At 38.3% G+C, this 18,942-nt stretch overlaps 1 protein-coding gene across 1 annotated transcript; it reads left to right on the forward strand.

Moving 5' to 3' along the window:
* The first annotated feature begins 5,971 nt into the window (after positions 1 to 5,971).
* On the forward strand, positions 5,972 to 15,448 carry LOC145785956 (uncharacterized). Its single transcript, XM_082597652.1, has 9 exons — positions 5,972 to 6,287; positions 7,900 to 8,088; positions 8,708 to 8,890; positions 9,431 to 9,619; positions 9,843 to 10,037; positions 11,105 to 11,293; positions 12,480 to 12,653; positions 13,155 to 13,343; positions 13,697 to 15,448. The coding sequence occupies exons 1-9, from the start codon at positions 5,972 to 5,974 to the stop codon at positions 13,966 to 13,968; spliced, it is 1,896 nt and encodes a 631-aa protein (XP_082453778.1). The 3' UTR covers positions 13,969 to 15,448.
* Positions 15,449 to 18,942: the final 3,494 nt, after the last annotated feature.

Genomic DNA, 18,942 nt, shown 5'->3' on the forward strand with positions numbered 1-18,942 from the left:
TGTTGTTTCCCGTATTGCCAGGGTTGTTATAAATTATTATTATTGTTATAAATTCTTGTTATTGTTGTTATAAATTCTTGTTATTATTGTTATAAAATGTTGTTATTCAACCAAATTGATATTGCATAGAAAATATCTTAATCATGTTCTTTTGAAGTCATACTAATAACGTTTAAGTGTTACTAAATCTTATTTCTGCTTGAAATGGAATGGAATCAGAGTAGTAATGTGGTAGGCTGGCAGCGCCTCTGCACAACTTCGCTGACACTGTCTGCTTTGTAAAGCGCTGGCAGAAACGCATATCTGCAATTGATACGGAGGTACAGCATATAAAACCGCTCTTTCTTATTATCTTTGCCTTGTTGCTCTATTAGTACCTTCAACGGACGCTTTCCCTTTTGTGACCATCCGCGTCGAGCTTTCAAGATCGTACAAGTTGTTCGTACAGCTTAGTTCAATCGAACAATTTAATTTTAATGACGACAGCACCAACGACGTCACGGAAGAAATTTTCGACGAATGTGTTGAAACTGCGAAGTATGTTCAGCTGGTTGGATACACACCCGAAGGTAATTGAGTTCAGGTTGTTTTTAATTCTGACCATCACAACGAAAACATTATATGCCGAACACAGTAAAGGTCTAGAAAAAGGTAGAAGCGACAAAATGCGAACGTTACAACGTGCATGATACTAAAACAGGACAATCAGTTTAAAATATCCAAAAAGTTTAAAGTCAATGTTCGGTTGAGACATTATGAAATTTGCAAGAAGGCTACAATTCCATTCTGAAACCGTAATGCAAAAAGGTTGATAATTTGAATTATTTTTGAGCTGCCCTGTAAGTGCTTTGTCATTCTTGACTTGATAATGATTATCTGCTTATTGTGTTGTACGTCTTGGGAGTATTACAGTGAGGAAATTTTAAATACAATAAAGTAGCCTATTTGTACTCGTATTTGGCGAGAAGGGGCAATCTAATAAAATGTAAATAAATAATTCAATAAATGTAATTTAACAAAAATGTAGAAACGAAATGTTTCAAGCACTAATCAGATTGTGCTCATGTTCAAGGCTAAAATTCCAATGGAATGAGCAAGCTTTGTTCACTCTTTCTTTTCTAGGTTTGGTGGCTGTGCATTTAAGATAGTGTTTTCCAAACAGTGTTTTATCGATGCATATTCTAAGCCTTTCGGTTTTGTCATCTTTTTCGTTTGTTGGTGAGAAATTTGTATATTTACCTTATCGTTCTCTACATGTTCGCGCCAGCAATAAAAAATAAATTGAATTGAAATGAATATCGCCTATTGTTCAGTTTTCAGAGGCCAGCTCGTTACAGTAAAAGTTGATTTCACTTGGAATTATCACGTTTATATGCCCAAGGAAACTTTACCAGAATATTTCCTCTCATCCATCGCAATCAACGACGTTTCAAAAGAGATATTCTTTGCCATCAGATCAAAAGCTTGGGTGGTGCAACTCTCTGCAGTTGATGAGCCAGGTAAGTTTACAGAACTGTGAGTTACGATCTGAAAAAATGAAAAAGAATCTGAAAAATATATATGTCATAATTTCTGCATACAGCGTACACCGTTTCGACCTTCCGGTCTCGTCAGTGCAGTGTTTACACTGGAATGGCCATGAAGGTATATACCTCCATGTGACATTTTCCTATTTGCGGTACGTAAGCACCAAAAATAGTACTACTGCCAACCTTGCCAAAGTGCAAGCAGTGAGCTTTGCGCAATGCATAGCAAGGTGCCCCCAGTAAAGTGCTCAATCGGCGTAAACCAAGAGCGTCAAGTGTTGAACTGTTTTATTCGCATCAGTAGTTCACGGTACAAAAGATTGACACGGTGAGAGAGTACAAACAAACATAGCCAGGTCGAAGACTTTAGCAAACCGGCCTGCCACACCCCGCGGCGGGGAGCGGCGTGATTTATGGGGTGACGATGCACCCGGAGGGTTAAGTCCACCAGCTTAGGTCGCGAGGGCCAGGCTGGGGAGTCGAGGTACCTGTGGAGGGAGAGTGTGGATAGCGTACACCGTTTCGACCTTTCGGTCTCGTCAGTGCAGTGTTAACACTGGAAAGGCCCAGAAGGTATATACATCCATGTGACATTTTCCTATTTGTGGTACGTAAGCACCAAAAATAGTACTACTGCCAACCTTGCCAAAGTGCTCAAACGGCAAGCAGTGAGCAATGCATAGCAAGGTGCCCCTAGTAAAGTGCTCAGTCGGCGTAAACCAAGAGCGTTGCAGACAGCGTACACCGTTTCGACCTTCCGGTCTCGTCAGTGCAGTGTTTATATCATAATTTCTGTAATAAAGTTTTGTCTATTGTTGTTTCGTCATTTTTTTTCAATTTGAATCCAGTTCGGTTAACAAATGTATTAACAAAATAATTTGTTACTGGTAAAAAATTACTGCAAAAATAAACAGCCTATCAGTGTATCACTTGTGAGTAACAGATAAATGCAAAAATAACACGAAGTATAGGATTTTTTACTTTGCCAAGGTACTCTGCATGCAATACGATTAAAGCATTTTCTCTGTCCTTTACACTGCGGTTGATTTAACAATACATTATTTATTTATTTTAAAATTTCCCTTTCTATATTTGTCACAGTTTCTTTCTATCTCTTACCAAAAAAGAGACTTGGAAAGGTTCAATGACGTAGTTTAATGGGTTATAACCGAAAAGCAGTCAATCAAATGGTCGAATAGTTCTACTAGTGAAATGATAATAAAAACTCTTGAAGGACTTTAACAAATGGTTCAGCACTTTCAGCAACTAATCAAAGTAATAGTAGAAGTGAACAGCAATAGATTAATCCACTCACAGCTTCTCATACGATTCTAATTTCAATCAGAAATTATATTAGCATAAACTTTGCTTTTTTCGTATTCAATAACTTCAACTCTCGATCAGCAATAATCTTTGCGTCTATTACTAACTACCACTACTACAATAATAAACTCTCATAATAATTGCGCAAATTACACCGCCATTTATAGCAGGTTGTTTGGTCTAGTAACTTCAAGAAGGTTACGTAATGTTACATCATAAGAACTCATTGTTCTGTCAAGTTGCATTACACAAAACATCTTTGTGACGTCATAAACCTTGCACCTGGAAAAACATGAGAAGTAAGCAAAAGAACCTTCCAGATTTTCATGTAGGATAGAATGTTCTAGAAATACGTCACGTAATAAGGATTTCGCAATCAAAGATCCACTGATAAACATCCTTATGACGTCATGACAAACGACATTTGGCAATTGTGAAAACCAAAAGAATATACCAGGATTGCATGTTACAGAATGATCTGGAAGTATGTTACATAATAAAGATTTTGCAATCAGAGGTTACTACGAGATAGTAACAGATAATAACACATCGCTCAAGAATTCAACAATTAAAACAGCACGTCCGGTCAAGATACAAAGCAGCCGGTCGCGAGGCCTTGAACATTGATTGTGACAATATTACTAAATATCTCTAAATCATTAGTTGAATTGCTTAATCCTTTATTGACTGACAGTCTTCACTTCATTCACGTTCAGGCAGTACGATTAGTAAGTGCGGCTAATTGCAACATTGAAACGTTGTTTCTGAATTGCTAACTATTAGTTGTTTTTAGGCCCACACAAACTGAAAACCTGAGATGCAAAACTACTTACGTCCAAAAACACGACTTTTGAGAATAAGCAAGTTAAAGTTCTTTCAACGTTGTTTAATCTTTTATTTCTATCCAAAAACATCAGCGTGTCTTATAGCGAAATTAAGCCGTTTATCAAATCAAATTTTGTGCGGAAACAGACATTGACCATGTAGTCCATGCAAAATAGGGTTTGACCCACCACTAATTCCAAATGTTTCGACCCGTACATTTTCTGAAAGCTTACATCATACAAAATAACATACTAAAAATCTGCCACGAAAAATTTAGTGAAACCCCCTTTTTAGGGGTAAAAACAAAATGGCCGCTATGTGTCCTAAAAATCTTCATTTTTCCATATTTTTTCACCTAATTCATATAATTTAGGTCTGTAAAAGAGCTCATTCTATACAGGAATCCAAAAACAGACATTGGAAAGTTGCAATATGAGACAAAAACGTGTCTTTTTAAAGTTTATAACAATTTAAAAATAAAATGGCCTCCACAAGTCCCAAAAGTCTTAAATTTAACCACCGTAATCGGAAAAGTGGTTTTGAAGATTTTTCATGTTTAGTTTTGCCCTCATATATGAGTGCTGGCGGCCAAAGGGTTAAGGTACCACGTCCTAAATGGTCTGGCTTCATGCAACTTATCCACCAAGGAGAACATCAAGGCAAAACTTCCGTCTTGTTCCTGCCCATGATTGCCATGGACCCCAGTGATCTCTCACGCATCTATTCTACCCTGAAATTCATTTCGTCTCATGCAACCAGATACAAAGCGTGTCCTGTCATTACACTTGATCAACCATTGTGGCTAAAGGCATTTAGCATGGTTGAAAGTCAGCCAGAACTCAAACATCTGTGATAAGACTCGGAGGATTTCACACCATGATGAGCTACCTCGGCAGCATTGGACATTTGATGAACGGAACTGGACTTCAACAACTCTTGGAAATAGTTTATGCACCTAATTCAGTGGTCCACATGCTGTCCGGAAAAGCAGTGAGTCGCGCAGTCAGAGGACATCTTTTGGTGGATGCAGCCCTTAATGCACTGTTAACCTCGTCAGTATTAGATATCAACTTGTCTCATATTCCTGGGTCCGATGGGTGCTTTTCAAATGACCACGAACAGGACAACCACTGGATTCTTCAGTTGAGGCATCCAATGAAACGACTACTATTAGGCGCAGTGTCTCTATCAGATTTAGATCATAATGAAGTGCTCCAGTGCTTAGAACAGAAAGTACAGCAAACTAAAGACACCCTAAAAGAATTTAGAACAGCACGACTTTGGCTACAATACATTTCGATGGTCACAATCCTGTGCAGATTCATTAAAGCAGAGCGACTAGGCTTATGGACATTGCATCTGCAGTCCATGTATGAAATGCTTCCGTACTTGGCAGCATCAGGTCACAATCACTATGTGAAAAGTATCCACTTGTACTTAGCCAAGATGACCAAACTTCAGAGTGAGATGCCTCTTGTCCACAAGCACTTCATGGAAGGACATCACGTTGTTTGTCACACAGACAGATGCTGGGCTGGTCTCTGGACTGACCTGACAATCGAACAATGTCTAATGAGGAGCCTGAAGTCAAGGGGTGGACTTACAAGGGGGCGTGGATTGACAGAGACACAACGACTCATCTGGGTTCTGTCTGCACCAGCATGCGCCCAAGTAAATGAAACCATGCAAGAGTTCACAGGGGTGAAATTTCTCACCAGTGAGCAACACAAAGAGAGTACCCCAGCAAGGATGAGCAGAGATATGAAAGATCTTCAAGATCTAATTCAGTATTTGACAGTGAGAAATCCATTTCGAAAGGATGGCCCACCAAGCCTGAGAAGCATAGTGACAGGCATTGCAGCTCATGACAGTGTCAACTGTGACTCAGCATGGGATGTTGGTATGAAAATTCTTGCACTAATGCCTGGAGTAAAGGTGACTGAGCATTCCTTCAGAAAGAAACACCAAGCCATCACCATGGGTGCAAAAGAATCGGTCAAAGTCAAGGACAGGTTAGTGAGTGTTGATCCCATTCTCCTATTTCAACGTTTAGTCTGTGCTGGCACAACAACGAATCAGCTACCAGAGGTATTCCAATATGAACTTTGTCCATTTCCACCAGCCTTGTTTGAATCAAAGTCCATCATTAGACCAGCCAACAAGGCCTCCTTGGCTGACTTCTTGTGGTCTTCATCAATTGAGTCTGTTCCAAAACCATCTAAGCCCTTAGTCCAGCATGTCCTTGGACAAAAGGAGCTGCATGGGATGAAATCATGCAGATGTACACTGATTATGTGATGTCCAAATATGGAGCCTGTATTGTTGTGTTTGATGGTTACACAGATTCGCCTTCCACAAAAGATGGTGCTCACTTCCGAAGAAGTGTTGGTAGGATTGGGGCTGAAGTAATCTTCGATCCAACAATGAAGCTTCAAACCAAAAAGGAAGACTTTCTTGCTAATCATAAAAATAAACAGCGACTAATCCATATGATAGGGGACAGACTCGAAAGAGCAGGATGTGTTGTCCACCATGCCAGAGGAGATGCAGATGTCCTGATAGTAGAAACCGCGATGTCATCTGCACAGCAACAAGACACTGTAGTTTTAGCAAGTGATACTGACATTCTGATTTTGCTCATACATTACAAGAAGAGTAATACCACACACAACATCTGGTTGCAAACAGCATCTAAAAAGGGCACTAAAAAACCATCAAAGTGCTGGAACATTTCAGTCACCAGAAAACTTCTTGGAGACACTAGGGATTGTAGATCATAGGGATGCGAAACTCCATCCGCCTTTGGCTCATCCGCAACACTAGAAGGGTTACGATTTTTTCTAATTTACAAAATATTGTACTTTTTATTTGTTACATAAGAAAAGTGAAGTTGATTTTAAAATAATTTAAGGTTTTTAGTTAAAGGCAAGCCAGCAGAAAAGCGTAGCAAAAATGTCAAATTGGCAATTGACCCTTCTAATGTTGGCGGAACAATGGAGTTGCGCGTCCCGTAATGTACCGTCCCTAGAAGACATTGTGTCAAATAATCTTCTCTTTGCCCATGCACTGTTGGGATGTGATACCACTTCAAGGGTATTTGGGATAGGCAAACAGAAAGCTGTTACAAGAACTGATGAAAACTTCAGAACAGCTGCAGAAACTTTTATGTCATTCTCTGCAAATGCAAATGATGTTGTAAAAGCAGGGAAGTCGGCTCTAATTGCCATGTAGCCTACAATCGAAAGCAAGATGACAATCTTGACGATCTAAGATATCAAATTTTCTGTGGAAAGACAGCAAGAAGTACGACTGCAGTAGACCCATGTTCTCTTCCTCCCACGTCATCAGCAGCGAGGTTTCACAGTCTCAGGGTATACCATCAATTGCAGGTGTGGCTGGGTCATGAGACAGATGTGCCACCGGAACAGTGGGGTTGGCGTTTTAGTGAAGGCAGTTTGGTGCCTGTGATGACAGACCAACGTCCAGCTCCATCTCAGTTCCTGAAAATGATTGTCTGCAACTGCAAGACCGGCTGTTCTACACTTCAATGCACATGCCGGAAATCTGGTTTAGAATGTACAGTTGCATGTGGTGAATGTCATGGGTCATGTTCAAATTCGTCATTAGGCCTAATGGAAGACATTGACTCTGATGATGATGCCTTGGTTTGAACTATTAATTGTTTGATAAAATTAGGTCTTTTACAGAACTAAATTGTGCGAATTAGGTTAAGCGATAAGGAAAAACGAAGATTTTTGAGATTCATGGCGGCCATTTTATTTTTAAATTTTGTTTTAAAATTTTATTAAGACAAATTTCTATCTCATTTTTCAACTTTCCAGTGTCTGTTTATAAATTCCTTGTACCAGAAATATAGAACGAGCTCTTTTACAGAACTAAATTACATGAATTAGGTAAAAAGATACGTTAAAATGAAGATTTTTGGGACACATGGCAGCCATTTTGTTTTTACCCCCAAAAAGGGGTGTTCCACTAAATTTTTCGCAGCAGATTTTTAGTATGTTATTCTGTATGATGTAAGCTTTCAGAAAATGTATGGGTAAAAACATTTGCAATTAGTGGTGGGTCAAACCCTATTTTGAGCCGGATTGACTGGACTAATGGTACAACATAATTTTGATGATAACTCAATTTCCATAAAATGTGACTTAAGTAGTTTCACAACTCAGGTCTTCAAATCTACAAATTAGTTACGCATCCACAGAAACTCCAATTGGCATTTGCACAAAGGTTCGCGTCGACTTCAAAGGCATATATCGAATATACGCGTCACAAGCTGTGAGAGAAAAGTATTTTCCTTCCATTCTCGATGTCAATGACGTCACTTTGGGAATACTATGGAAGCTCCAAAACAAAACAGACGCAATGCAACTCATTCGACTGAACAAAACAAGTAAGCAAGATAAGACCATTTTTCAGCCATAAAATGTTTTCGAAAGACAAGGGGATAGCATCTGACATAATGTAGGCTTTGGTCATCTGACAGAATTTAGGCTGAATCATTTTTCTGACAAACAAAATATTAAAAATGAGCTTTCATGCATTTCTAGTAGTTTACGCTACTACTACGAGATTTGCGAAAGGGGAAAATAAAGCCCTTTACAGCTGTTGCACTTGTCTCCTTGTCAAAACTATATTTTAGAATTGATTTTTTACTTTGATTCAATATTGCAATTTGCTAAATTAATTTTAAAAGATTTTGCTAGTTAAGAAACAATGAGTTTTACTACTACTGATCTGAGAAGCTATATGAGTCTCTTCTATACCTTCAGTTCGGTAAATTTTTGTTTCTGACCATCACAGGGGAAATAATACTTTCTACAGCATTGAAAGGGTCTAAAAAAAGTAGAAGCGACAAAACAAAAACGTCAAAGCCTGCTCAGGACTGAACTGATGTAGTAACTACAATAAATTCGGCACGATTGATTCACCTTGAAAAGTTTAAGACTGTAAAAATGTTGATATACCTAAAACAACAGGGTCACATTGTATACTGCTCTAATGTCTTGCAGTCCCTATTGGAACTAGCGTAAAAGTTCGAGTGAAACAAAACCGAGTTTATCATGTTTACCTCTCGGATGATGCAATACAAGATTACAACTTCCACTCCACACTTACCAATGATATCTCTTCCTCAATCTTTCAGCGATTAGTGGGCGTCGCTAGCTTCCTGCAGATCTTCCATATTGGTGTGGGTGAGTGAAAGCGTAAAATTATTGCTATTTTCTTTTTTTAATTTACGAATTTACTTTTTGTAAAAGATGTTTATTTATTTATTTATGAATACGATGAATTTACTTCTGGCCAACTTTATCTTGTGTTAAAAAAGTTATAATTTGGTGATATGCTCAATATTTCACTAATGAATGCATATTGTTGTCAGATTGTACTTTATATATTAATATATCTCTACAGTCTACATGCTAATTGTAAGAGCTACTGTACAAGTGTACATAGTACATGTAGCTTTGGTTTATACAACACGATGTAATAACATTATAATACACGGTAATTTAATACACAATACGCAATACGATAAATGTCACAAGCAAAGATAAAGTATTCAAAGCAGCTAGAACAGATCAATGTGGAGCGGCGTCAAACCGACGACCTTGCGAATGTCGTGCAAGCGCTTTCATCACTCGGCCGCGTACCTAGTAAGTTGGCCTGGTTGTTAACGGCACGGCCATTTGAATACAAAGCTACAGTGCAAATTAATATAAATTTATTGACAGTTACTACAACCGGTGTGAAAGTAACCGTGCGAGTTGAATACTCCCAAGTTTATGACGTGTACGTGACGCAAGAGCTTCGACGAAAGTACAATTTCATTCTGGGAAGAACCAATGAAATCTCTCAAGCGGCTTTTCTTGAATTGAGACAGACTGTTACTGTTGCCAAGTTGATTAGATTGAAAACAGAAGGTAATAAGTTTGAGCTATAATGGAGTTGGCAGGGCAATGTCCGAAACAGTTTATGCACCTTTAAACATAAATTATGACGTTCGGTCTATGCTCTGTCAATTGCCAATTGTGGAACGAACTCTACCTAAAAATATTTCATTGTCGTTTTCCTAAATTGTGGTTGCAATTTTTTTTTTGTAATTTTTATTTAACCTTTTTGATAAAGGTCTTACTTTGACGTTAGTTACAGACGACACCCCAACGGGGAGTTTAGTGCGAATACGAGTCGAGTTCAACCTTGTTTACAACGTATACATTGCCGATGACATTAGAGTACAATATTTGTTGCAACTAAACACCACCAATGATGTATCAACTGAGATCTTCGCCAGAGTCCAAGGAAAAGCAAGCTCGTTCAAACTACTTGGTGTTACAGATGGTAAGTCGTTACTTTTCAAGAAGTGTATTTGTTTTATATTGTAATAGCCAACTGTGGAATAAATAGCTTAGTTAATTTGGTAGTTGTTTTAGGGTCTCTTATTTATTGCACCTCACAAATCGTTCACAATACTGTACAACCTTATGAAGTGAATCAATCAGTTCAGTTGTTTTATTATTTCTGACCATCACAGCAAAAACAATACACGTTATCATAGCAAAGGTCGATAAAAAGGTAGAAGCGACCAAACGCGAACGTTAAAACGTGCTTGAGACCGAAATAAGTTATTAAGTTGAAAGAAAATGGGCACGGTCACAACACCTTCAGAAAAATTTAAGATAAACGGGAAATAAAATAAAAAATTACAAACAAAAATTACATATGTTTTTGTTTTTATTTTTATTTCTTAACAACAATAGTTTGATATACATTTCAAGGTCTTCTGAACAATCGATGCTCTAGCGCTCATCATTATTTATTACCAGCATTATCATTATTAATCACTCAGCTACAGAGCCAAATAGCATACATTTAAGTAACGTAATAATGACCTGAAGATGAGTTAATTCAACCAGGACCAATAGCACTAGCATTCTTCTTCTTCTTCTTGCTTATGAGGCAGCGATTCAGGCAACATCTCCCAATTGTTGCAACCAGAGACCAGAGTAATGTCTTCATATCAGTCTTCATAATAACAAATAATACTTTCACAATATTATTGATCGACTTGTTATGACGTCACGAAATTGCTATAAACAGATTGTTTTGCTTCAATAATCTTTTGCTTAGTTATAATTTTATGCATATTTTCTTCCCGGCCTTGTTTTAAAATCTAAATAATTGAGTTTTGTTGCGGCCTCGAAACGATAATAAAACGCATTTGAATAATTATGACTATCTTAAAGTTGCAGAGCTTTAGCCAACGCTAACTAGTCAGCCCAGCTTGTACGTTGCAGATAATAATGACCAACCAACTGCTTTTGTGAGGCCGAAAGATGACCTAAAATAGTTGTATTAACAATTAGTATTGCCTTTTTTGCTGATCTACAGATGAAATGTTATTTCAGAGTTCGTAGCTGATCATCAGTACGCTGTTCGTGTGGATTTCCACCACGTTTACCATGTTGCCATGAACGACGAAACCTTCTCGCGGTATCCGCTGTCTCTTCAGACGATCAATGATGTAACCTCTATGCTGTTCGCGAAAATACGTCTCGATTCTACAGGGGTACAGCTTGTGAAACTTGACAACCCAGGTAACTGACTTATGCTGGAAATGTTTGTAACAAGAAAGCATCTTTGGAAATTTATTAATGACTATTTTGCTTACTTGCCTACCACTATTGGCTCGGTAGCTTAGTGGTTAGAGTGTCCGCCTCAGAACCAGTAGGCATGGATTCGATACCCTGTCGGGTCATACCAAAGACTTCTTTTAAAAAGTGATACAAAATCTTAAGACGCAGCAAAAAAATAGATAATGTACTACAACATACTAATAATAAGGACATTGTACTAGGCTACGCTTCTATACGGCTGCACTCACCCTGTTTGCTTTGTTAAGCGCTGAGAGGCAACGCATATCTAGGCTATACAAAAATACACACATTATTACCATGAAGCTTTTGAACCACTGAAGCAGACCCGACTACCGAGATTAACAAAACAAATTTTCCGATTTTTGTTTTAGTGTTGCCAGTAAATTATTCCACCCACTAGGTGCAGCTAGAGCACACCCCGATGGTCGAACCAGCTTCGTTCAAAGTTATGGATTCTTTGTTGAATTATTTTTTATAAATGCGGGCACCTAACCGGCTGAATTATCGAAGCGGACAACTCTTTTTATATTCATTTCATTAAAATAACCATAACTGTTGAACAGTTTAATTGCAGCTTATTTTTGCATTAAGCATCAAGCGTAAAACTGCATGAAGCAAGGAAATCAAAGACCTTTGTTCTGTTTGGGGCATAAGTTTTTTTTTTGTTACAATTTCTCTGCTATAACGAACTGACAAGGTCAATAAAGATGTTTAAAAAAATTGCCATTTCTTAGCCCTTGTCTATTCATTGGGATTTATACCAGTTGTTTGAGATTACAATTGTCGTTGCCAATGGCGAAATTTCAAGTTCAAGCAACCACGGTTCGTATCCAGGCATGAGCAACTGCTGTGTGATGAAGTAGTGGGATGAAACACAATTTCCAAGACTATAAACTTTTACTTGACATCAGAGTTGGGTCAGGCCAGCCGGCCTAAGAGAAACTTTCTCAGTCAAAGAGATAACTGCTATATTTGTAATTCTAACAAAGACAAAGCAAAACCCCCTTTTAAAAAATGCAACTTAAGCTTAGCCGGCTTTTCACATAAAGATTGACAAACGAGCAAATCATCTTTAGAAAGTAAAATGTGTTTGTGTGACGTAAACGTACGTTGTGAAAACGTTTAGCCACCATCACTATTAGAGTGGATTTCAATTGGGTCTATCGAGTTGTTGTGACGGGTCAGATGAAGGAGCAGTACAATTTCTCCTTGAACGTCACTAATGATGTCACCACCTCTGTGTTTACGTCATTGAAAAAGACGGCAAGCTCTGTTCAAATTTTGTACAGCAGAATTTTCGGTAAGTCAATTTTTTTAGTTGATTAATTTTAGCGTGTTGCTTTGACTATTGTAATTTAAATCAATAGATTTTTAGCACGAAAATATAATTAAAACACAAACCTTGTTAGGCTGATGATGTGCTTATCACATAACATACACGCATATCTTAGAAAGACTAATTGGCCAATTTCATATCAAATTTAAGTTTATTCATTAATCAAATCTTTTTTTGAATCATCAAAGCATTTAAGTCTTCATGCATTCGGACGTCTCCGTTGACAGTAAACACATAGCGAAATACTTTCGACTGCAAATTATTCGTTTCTAAAATTTTGAATAATAATTCTAACCAAATGTTAAATAAATCAGCTTTCCGATAAAGTTACATGCATTGATGCAACTGCACTTTCTTATTACGGGCTGGTGATTTTCATGCCTATAATTATAAATATTAACAATTATTTGAGACGGATTTCATTTAGTGAGAGAAACAACTTTCAACAACCACTTTTGTATTCAGATGTCACAGTTGGGATCGCGGTTACCGTTCAAGTTGATGACGTACGTGTTTACAAAGTGGTGTGTTTGCGATCGGTTATCGCAGAATATAATTTATCACCAAACGAAACAAATGTGATTTCGGTAAAAACGTTCCAACTCATCAGAAAAGTCGCCAATGCGCTGCAACTAGCTAAAGTGGAATCACCTGGTAAGAGAGTTAAATCGAACAAATTAAATGTCATATTTCATAGCTTGATTGAAGCTTGCAACAAAACAGACGGAGGAAATGAGATAACAAGATAAATAATTTTGTTATTTTGTTGGGTATTTAGATTACAGGCCAAATATAGAAATTACAACTTTCAATTGGCCACTTACAATATGGAATGTTCTTATATATCGTTTATAGCTTTCTGCATTTTCATAGTTCTAAGCAATTACTCCCAGATGGGGTTCTTAAGTTGATACATGGAGCCTAAGTATTGTCTTCAAAGTAATTTAAATTTGAAGCGTTTGAAACTGCGAATAGGGCTAGGAGTTATTAAATATCTTTGGTTGCAGATTACTGTCCGTCCAACAACTGGACAATGTGGTTCAATGATGACGATCCATCTGGAGCATGCGATTGTGAGACTCTTCCTGAACTGAGGAGGAAGCATCCCGGGAAGATTTGTGATAAACCAACTTCTGTAGAAGCGCGACTCGAGAATTGTATGACGTCATATGACGTCACGCTCCCAAATATCGAGGTCAACGTCGACATCGGATTCAAGTGTGAAAACAAGGACGGCATCGCTTGCTTGGATTATGAAGTCAGATTTTGCTGCCCATAAAAAGGGAAATGTGTATGAACAAAAAGACGTCAAAAAAGCATTTATAATAGATATGCTATATACAGCCAGGGCTGTGGAGTCTGGCAAAAATATACGACTTCGACTTCTCGGTTAATAACTGGCCGACGCCTAACACACCAAAATCACTCCGACTCCACAGCCATGCCTACAACGGTGATGAACTGTTTTATTTTGGTGAACAACGCACGAGTACAAAATAATTGACACGGCGAGAAGAACACAATAAGCATAGCCAGGCCAGAGACTTCCTTTACGTTATAAACAGAATAATTGTGTTATTATGTGAAGTTTTTGTCATTTCAATTGTGGTTTAAAGCCAACGTTGTAAGCTATTTGCGTTTGTTTTGTTTTTTCAGAAAGTTTTGTATTTCAAATTTATTTGGTGCCTATCCTGATAGTTCTTTACACAAGGTTATACCGCACTTGCGGTAATTCAGTTATATGATAGTTGTGAATGTATGCATTTATAAAATGAACAATATGAAGAATTGTGTAAAGTACATGCTACTGTATATTCTAAGCCACCTTCAGTGGCCGGATGCTAGGCTACAGTTTGCCTCTCGGGCGTAAATGTTGCCTCAAAGAGGATATTTCCTTTGAGGATATTTGCGTCAAAGACTGTATTTCCTTTAAAGAGAGTGCTCCTGTGTTACAGTCTCCTGATGTACATCTTGTTTCGTCACGAATTAATTCTACCACGCTTTTATAGATCCAATTTCAATTATTGTAATCTTTTCTGTGTTCTCATTAGTCACCTAGAGTGGCTTAAACACGCTGCACACAAATAATATCATCGCACATTCTAAGCCATATCTAGGAGTAAGCTATAAGAAAAAGCATATAGCTTACATAGGTGTAAAACCCTGTCCTTTGCCATAAAATACCCGATACTGCTCTTCTAAGAATGTTTGCATTGGCAAGGTTAATGATTGTGGTTTCAGTCAATGGGTAAAACTGTTATTGGCCTATTCCTTACTATGTCATATCTATCCACACTGCGCATTTTGTCACATTTATCAACACTTTGCATTTTGTTAAAAACTTAAATAGGCCAAACTTTTGGACTTGCTGTAGTTGTGTGTACACTGTACACTATACTATACAGTATAATCATGTAAGCTTTTCCTAAATCAAAATAAGCCTATCGAACCCTAGCTACAGTAGCCTATACGAGGTGATTAGTTAACTACTGTAATATTATCTTCATTATGGTGGCTACTCAATAGCGTTTCTTTAGCCCTAGAATGTTTGGCCAACTACAGTCAATCAAACCTCTCCAAATGCAGCACTTCAGTATGATATGAATAGATTTAATAACGTAGACTGCTTAAACTAGTTGACAAATATTGTCTTTTAACTTTCATGTTATGGCCAAAATTTTGTGATATGCAGTACGTAGGCCTACATGTTCTAACTTGTTGGTGCAATAATAAATATTGATAATTTAAATAAAAGTGGTGAAGCTTTATTTTGTTATAGGCCTATCACTGGTGTTAGATTTCATGTGAAGCTACACAGCTTAAAGATAATCAGCTTGCAACTCAAATAAATGTATTGTGCCCGGAGTTACGTCAATATAAAAGCGCAAAGTAGTAACGTTGACGAGGGGTCGAGGAAGTAGTTTTAAACGCTGTCGGATGTTTCATAGGGCCCAACATTGTTTTTAAAAGCAGAGAAGGAAGAAAATAATGGGAATTCTTTGATGTTCTATTCTTTTCTTCAGTCGTGTCTTATTTGAAATCCTCAGTCCTCTTATTAGTGTCCAGTCGAAATTCTTCCTTTAACGGCTTTCACGTCAGAACCTCGTGGCGCCCTATGTTGCAGTCGGACGATAAAGACTACGTCGCATTATGGATATAAAGCATCATGTGTCAAATAATAAATAATGTTTTTATTTTAGTTATAAGTTCTGTAGGTAAATGAGTTAGCTTTGGGAGAGAAGTAATTTTACAATACCACAAACAGATGACTGACAATAACTTGATAGGATTGAATCACCTCATTCAAAGCAAATCTGTACTTGTATTGAATATTGCTATTGAATCCTATTAAATTAATCTGAGTTTGATGGAGATGATGAAAATTGCTTTAAATTAATTTTGGAATCATTTTCAATCTCCAAGGCTTGGGCTACCATTATTTTGAAGTATCACTGTACCGGAAATGTTAGAACATCATCTGGCAACACTTGGTTGGTTTTGAATCTTTATCATCGGACTGACAAAGCCTTGATTGGTAATTCCTGGTAGTTTCGCATACTTGTAGAATGTAGAGGCTCTTGAAGCAAGACCGGTTACCGAGATTGGCAAAGTGAAGTGTCCGATTGTTGAAGTGTTGTTGCTGGGGAATTATTCCATTCACTAGTTGCCGCTGAATGGAGTACAGTCCTGAAAATGCGTTGCTCAAGCGTACACCCCGAGAGTCGAACTTGCGCGCGTGATCTTGAGCCGGGCGCGTAACCACTGAGTTAACGGGGCGGACTTAAATTGAACACACCTCTTCTTGGCAACTAGTTGGACATTCCGTACTTCTAGAAATCTCTGGAGAATCCCAGTTCTATTTCATGATAGGTGAAAATAGAATAATAGATTTTGTGTTTGTTAACGATTTGTTTGCCAAAACGTCGCTTAATTGTTTAACTTATTAACCTACTAGCCTCTTTCCTACTATATTTAAGCGGGTTGACGTAAATGTTTATTCGCTTTTCCTGTTGCTAAACTTCTGCGAGGCTTTATTAGCATGCATTGTATTCTGTGCTTGAAAAGTATTTTTGATTCTTGCAAATTGAGGGCGATAAAGCGCTTGAATGGACAGAGTAATGACGGCTACCCAGGGAGTCGAACCGTTTGATTTTTCCGGTTCGGATCCGGTTCTGGTTCAAAGATTGTTTCAAAATTCGGTTCAGTTCCGGTTCGGGTTCGAAGAAACTTAAAACCGGTTTTATAAGTTCCGGTTCGGGTCCGATAAAATTAGGCCTAGGCCTACTATTGCCCAACTACTAACTAGCCCAATTGGGCGTGAAAACCGCAAGGTTGGCAACACTGATCTCAACACTGCTTTGCTCAATTAACTTGCCTTTGTTGTTTGTTGCACAAGTTATAATCAAACTATATTGTCTATACTCTATGATGTCACAGAACAGAAGTTGCTTACCTCAAAAATTCCTCTCCAAAGCATCGATGATAGTGGATCGTGTGTTACGGAATAGGCTGTAATTCATCCGTACAATGTGGCCTCCAAGCAGTGCCGGTCTTTGGGATGTGCAAACCGTGCGATCGCACAGGGCCCGCAAATTAGGGGGCCCGCAATTTACTCAGAAAATGCAGTAATTTTGTCATTTTCAAAGAAAAAATTCAACAAGTGAATTCAGCAAAGGAATTCGCAACAAGAAAACATAGAAACTCAACGAATTCAACCTATTTCGTCGCCTGAATATTTCGTACCCTGAAAAGATCGAGAAAAAAAAACGACATAGCCGAAATCGCTGATCGGAGTTGCCGCAAACATTTCAAAATTTCTCGATCTTTTCAGGGGACGAATTAGGTCGAAATTTAATTTTGTTATACGATTTCAGGGGACGAAATAGGTTGCATCCAGACTCAACATACTGTAGAGACACAGCTTTATTTCCGAAAAATGCCAAAGAAAGCATGATCTTATCCTTTTGCTATGCCACCGGACAGCACCATTTCACGGTAATATTCATACCTAAATTTTTGTTGAACATGCTCTCAGAATGTCCTAAATTCAAAGTAATTTTTCAAAATTTTCTGGGGGAGGCCCCCCAGACCCCCCGCCGCTGGTTGTCGTCTTTGCCGATCACGCCGCCACCGCCGCCCCTCCCCTTTCAAAGTACCTAGCTACGCCACTGAATTGGATTATTGTCATTGGGCCCCGCAAAATCATATTCCGCACAGGGCCCGAAAAACCCTAAGACCGGCCCTGCTCCAAGATAACAACATGCTACGTACAACTTCACTTACCACAATGCGAACAATGACGTAATGCTGGAGTGAACCGCTTTTTTCAACCGGTTCGGGTTCGGTTAGGGTTTAAGCTAACTCAAATTTTCGGTTCAGTTCCGGTTAAGGTTCAGACAAAATCGCACCAAAACCGGTTTACAAAAATCCGGTTCGACTCCCTGCGGCTACTACATGCGATTGTCCAGATTGTGCGCACACACATACATTCTGTGACATATGACAGCATAAGTATGTGAACATATTTGTCCAGTTTCAGTTGTAACTCCACACAGTTGTATATCGATTGCCCTGAATACAGAAACACTAACCAACGGCTTCTCCAAACCATGCGGCAAATGTGCACTATGCGGTAACCATGGAGCGCATAAGCCTACGATAAAAGAATGTACCTCTATTAAATGTAAACCAAACAATAATTTCAGTATGTTTCTCTGCAGCCGATTTGTAGCAAGAATTGACAGCGATAGACACCGTGTTTCGCCCATGAGGCTGGGCTCGTCAGTATCGCAACACTAATATCAGTCTTAAACAAAAATTAACTTGCCAAAATTACGGAATATACATTACGTGCACTATATGTCACGAACACTATGTAGGCTAAGCCATCACAAAGTTTTCCACACGTTGGGCCACACACAGATCTATTTGGAACAGTTTTAATTACTCTGATAAATCCGGTGACAAAGCAGCATTATTGAAACTTTATGGAAAGCTCCACAACAGTGAACTAAAAAAGAAACCAGCTCTGGCAGACTGCTTTGTTGTTACTTTTGCCGAACAACCCAACAAACAATATTTAGACATCGCTGAAGATAAATAGCTACATAAAATCAAAGCCTCGATTAACATACAAAAATTGATTCGACCAACCCCTTAGTCTGTTTTGGTTAATCCTATGTCATCAGCAACCTCCGACCCCTGTAGTGTAGCTTATTCAACCATGCCCATTCACACTTTATTCTTTTCGGCG

Source organism: Aplidium turbinatum, chromosome 2 (genome assembly GCF_918807975.1).
Source record: "Aplidium turbinatum chromosome 2, kaAplTurb1.1, whole genome shotgun sequence".
Classification (NCBI taxonomy): Eukaryota; Metazoa; Chordata; class Ascidiacea; order Aplousobranchia; family Polyclinidae; genus Aplidium; species Aplidium turbinatum.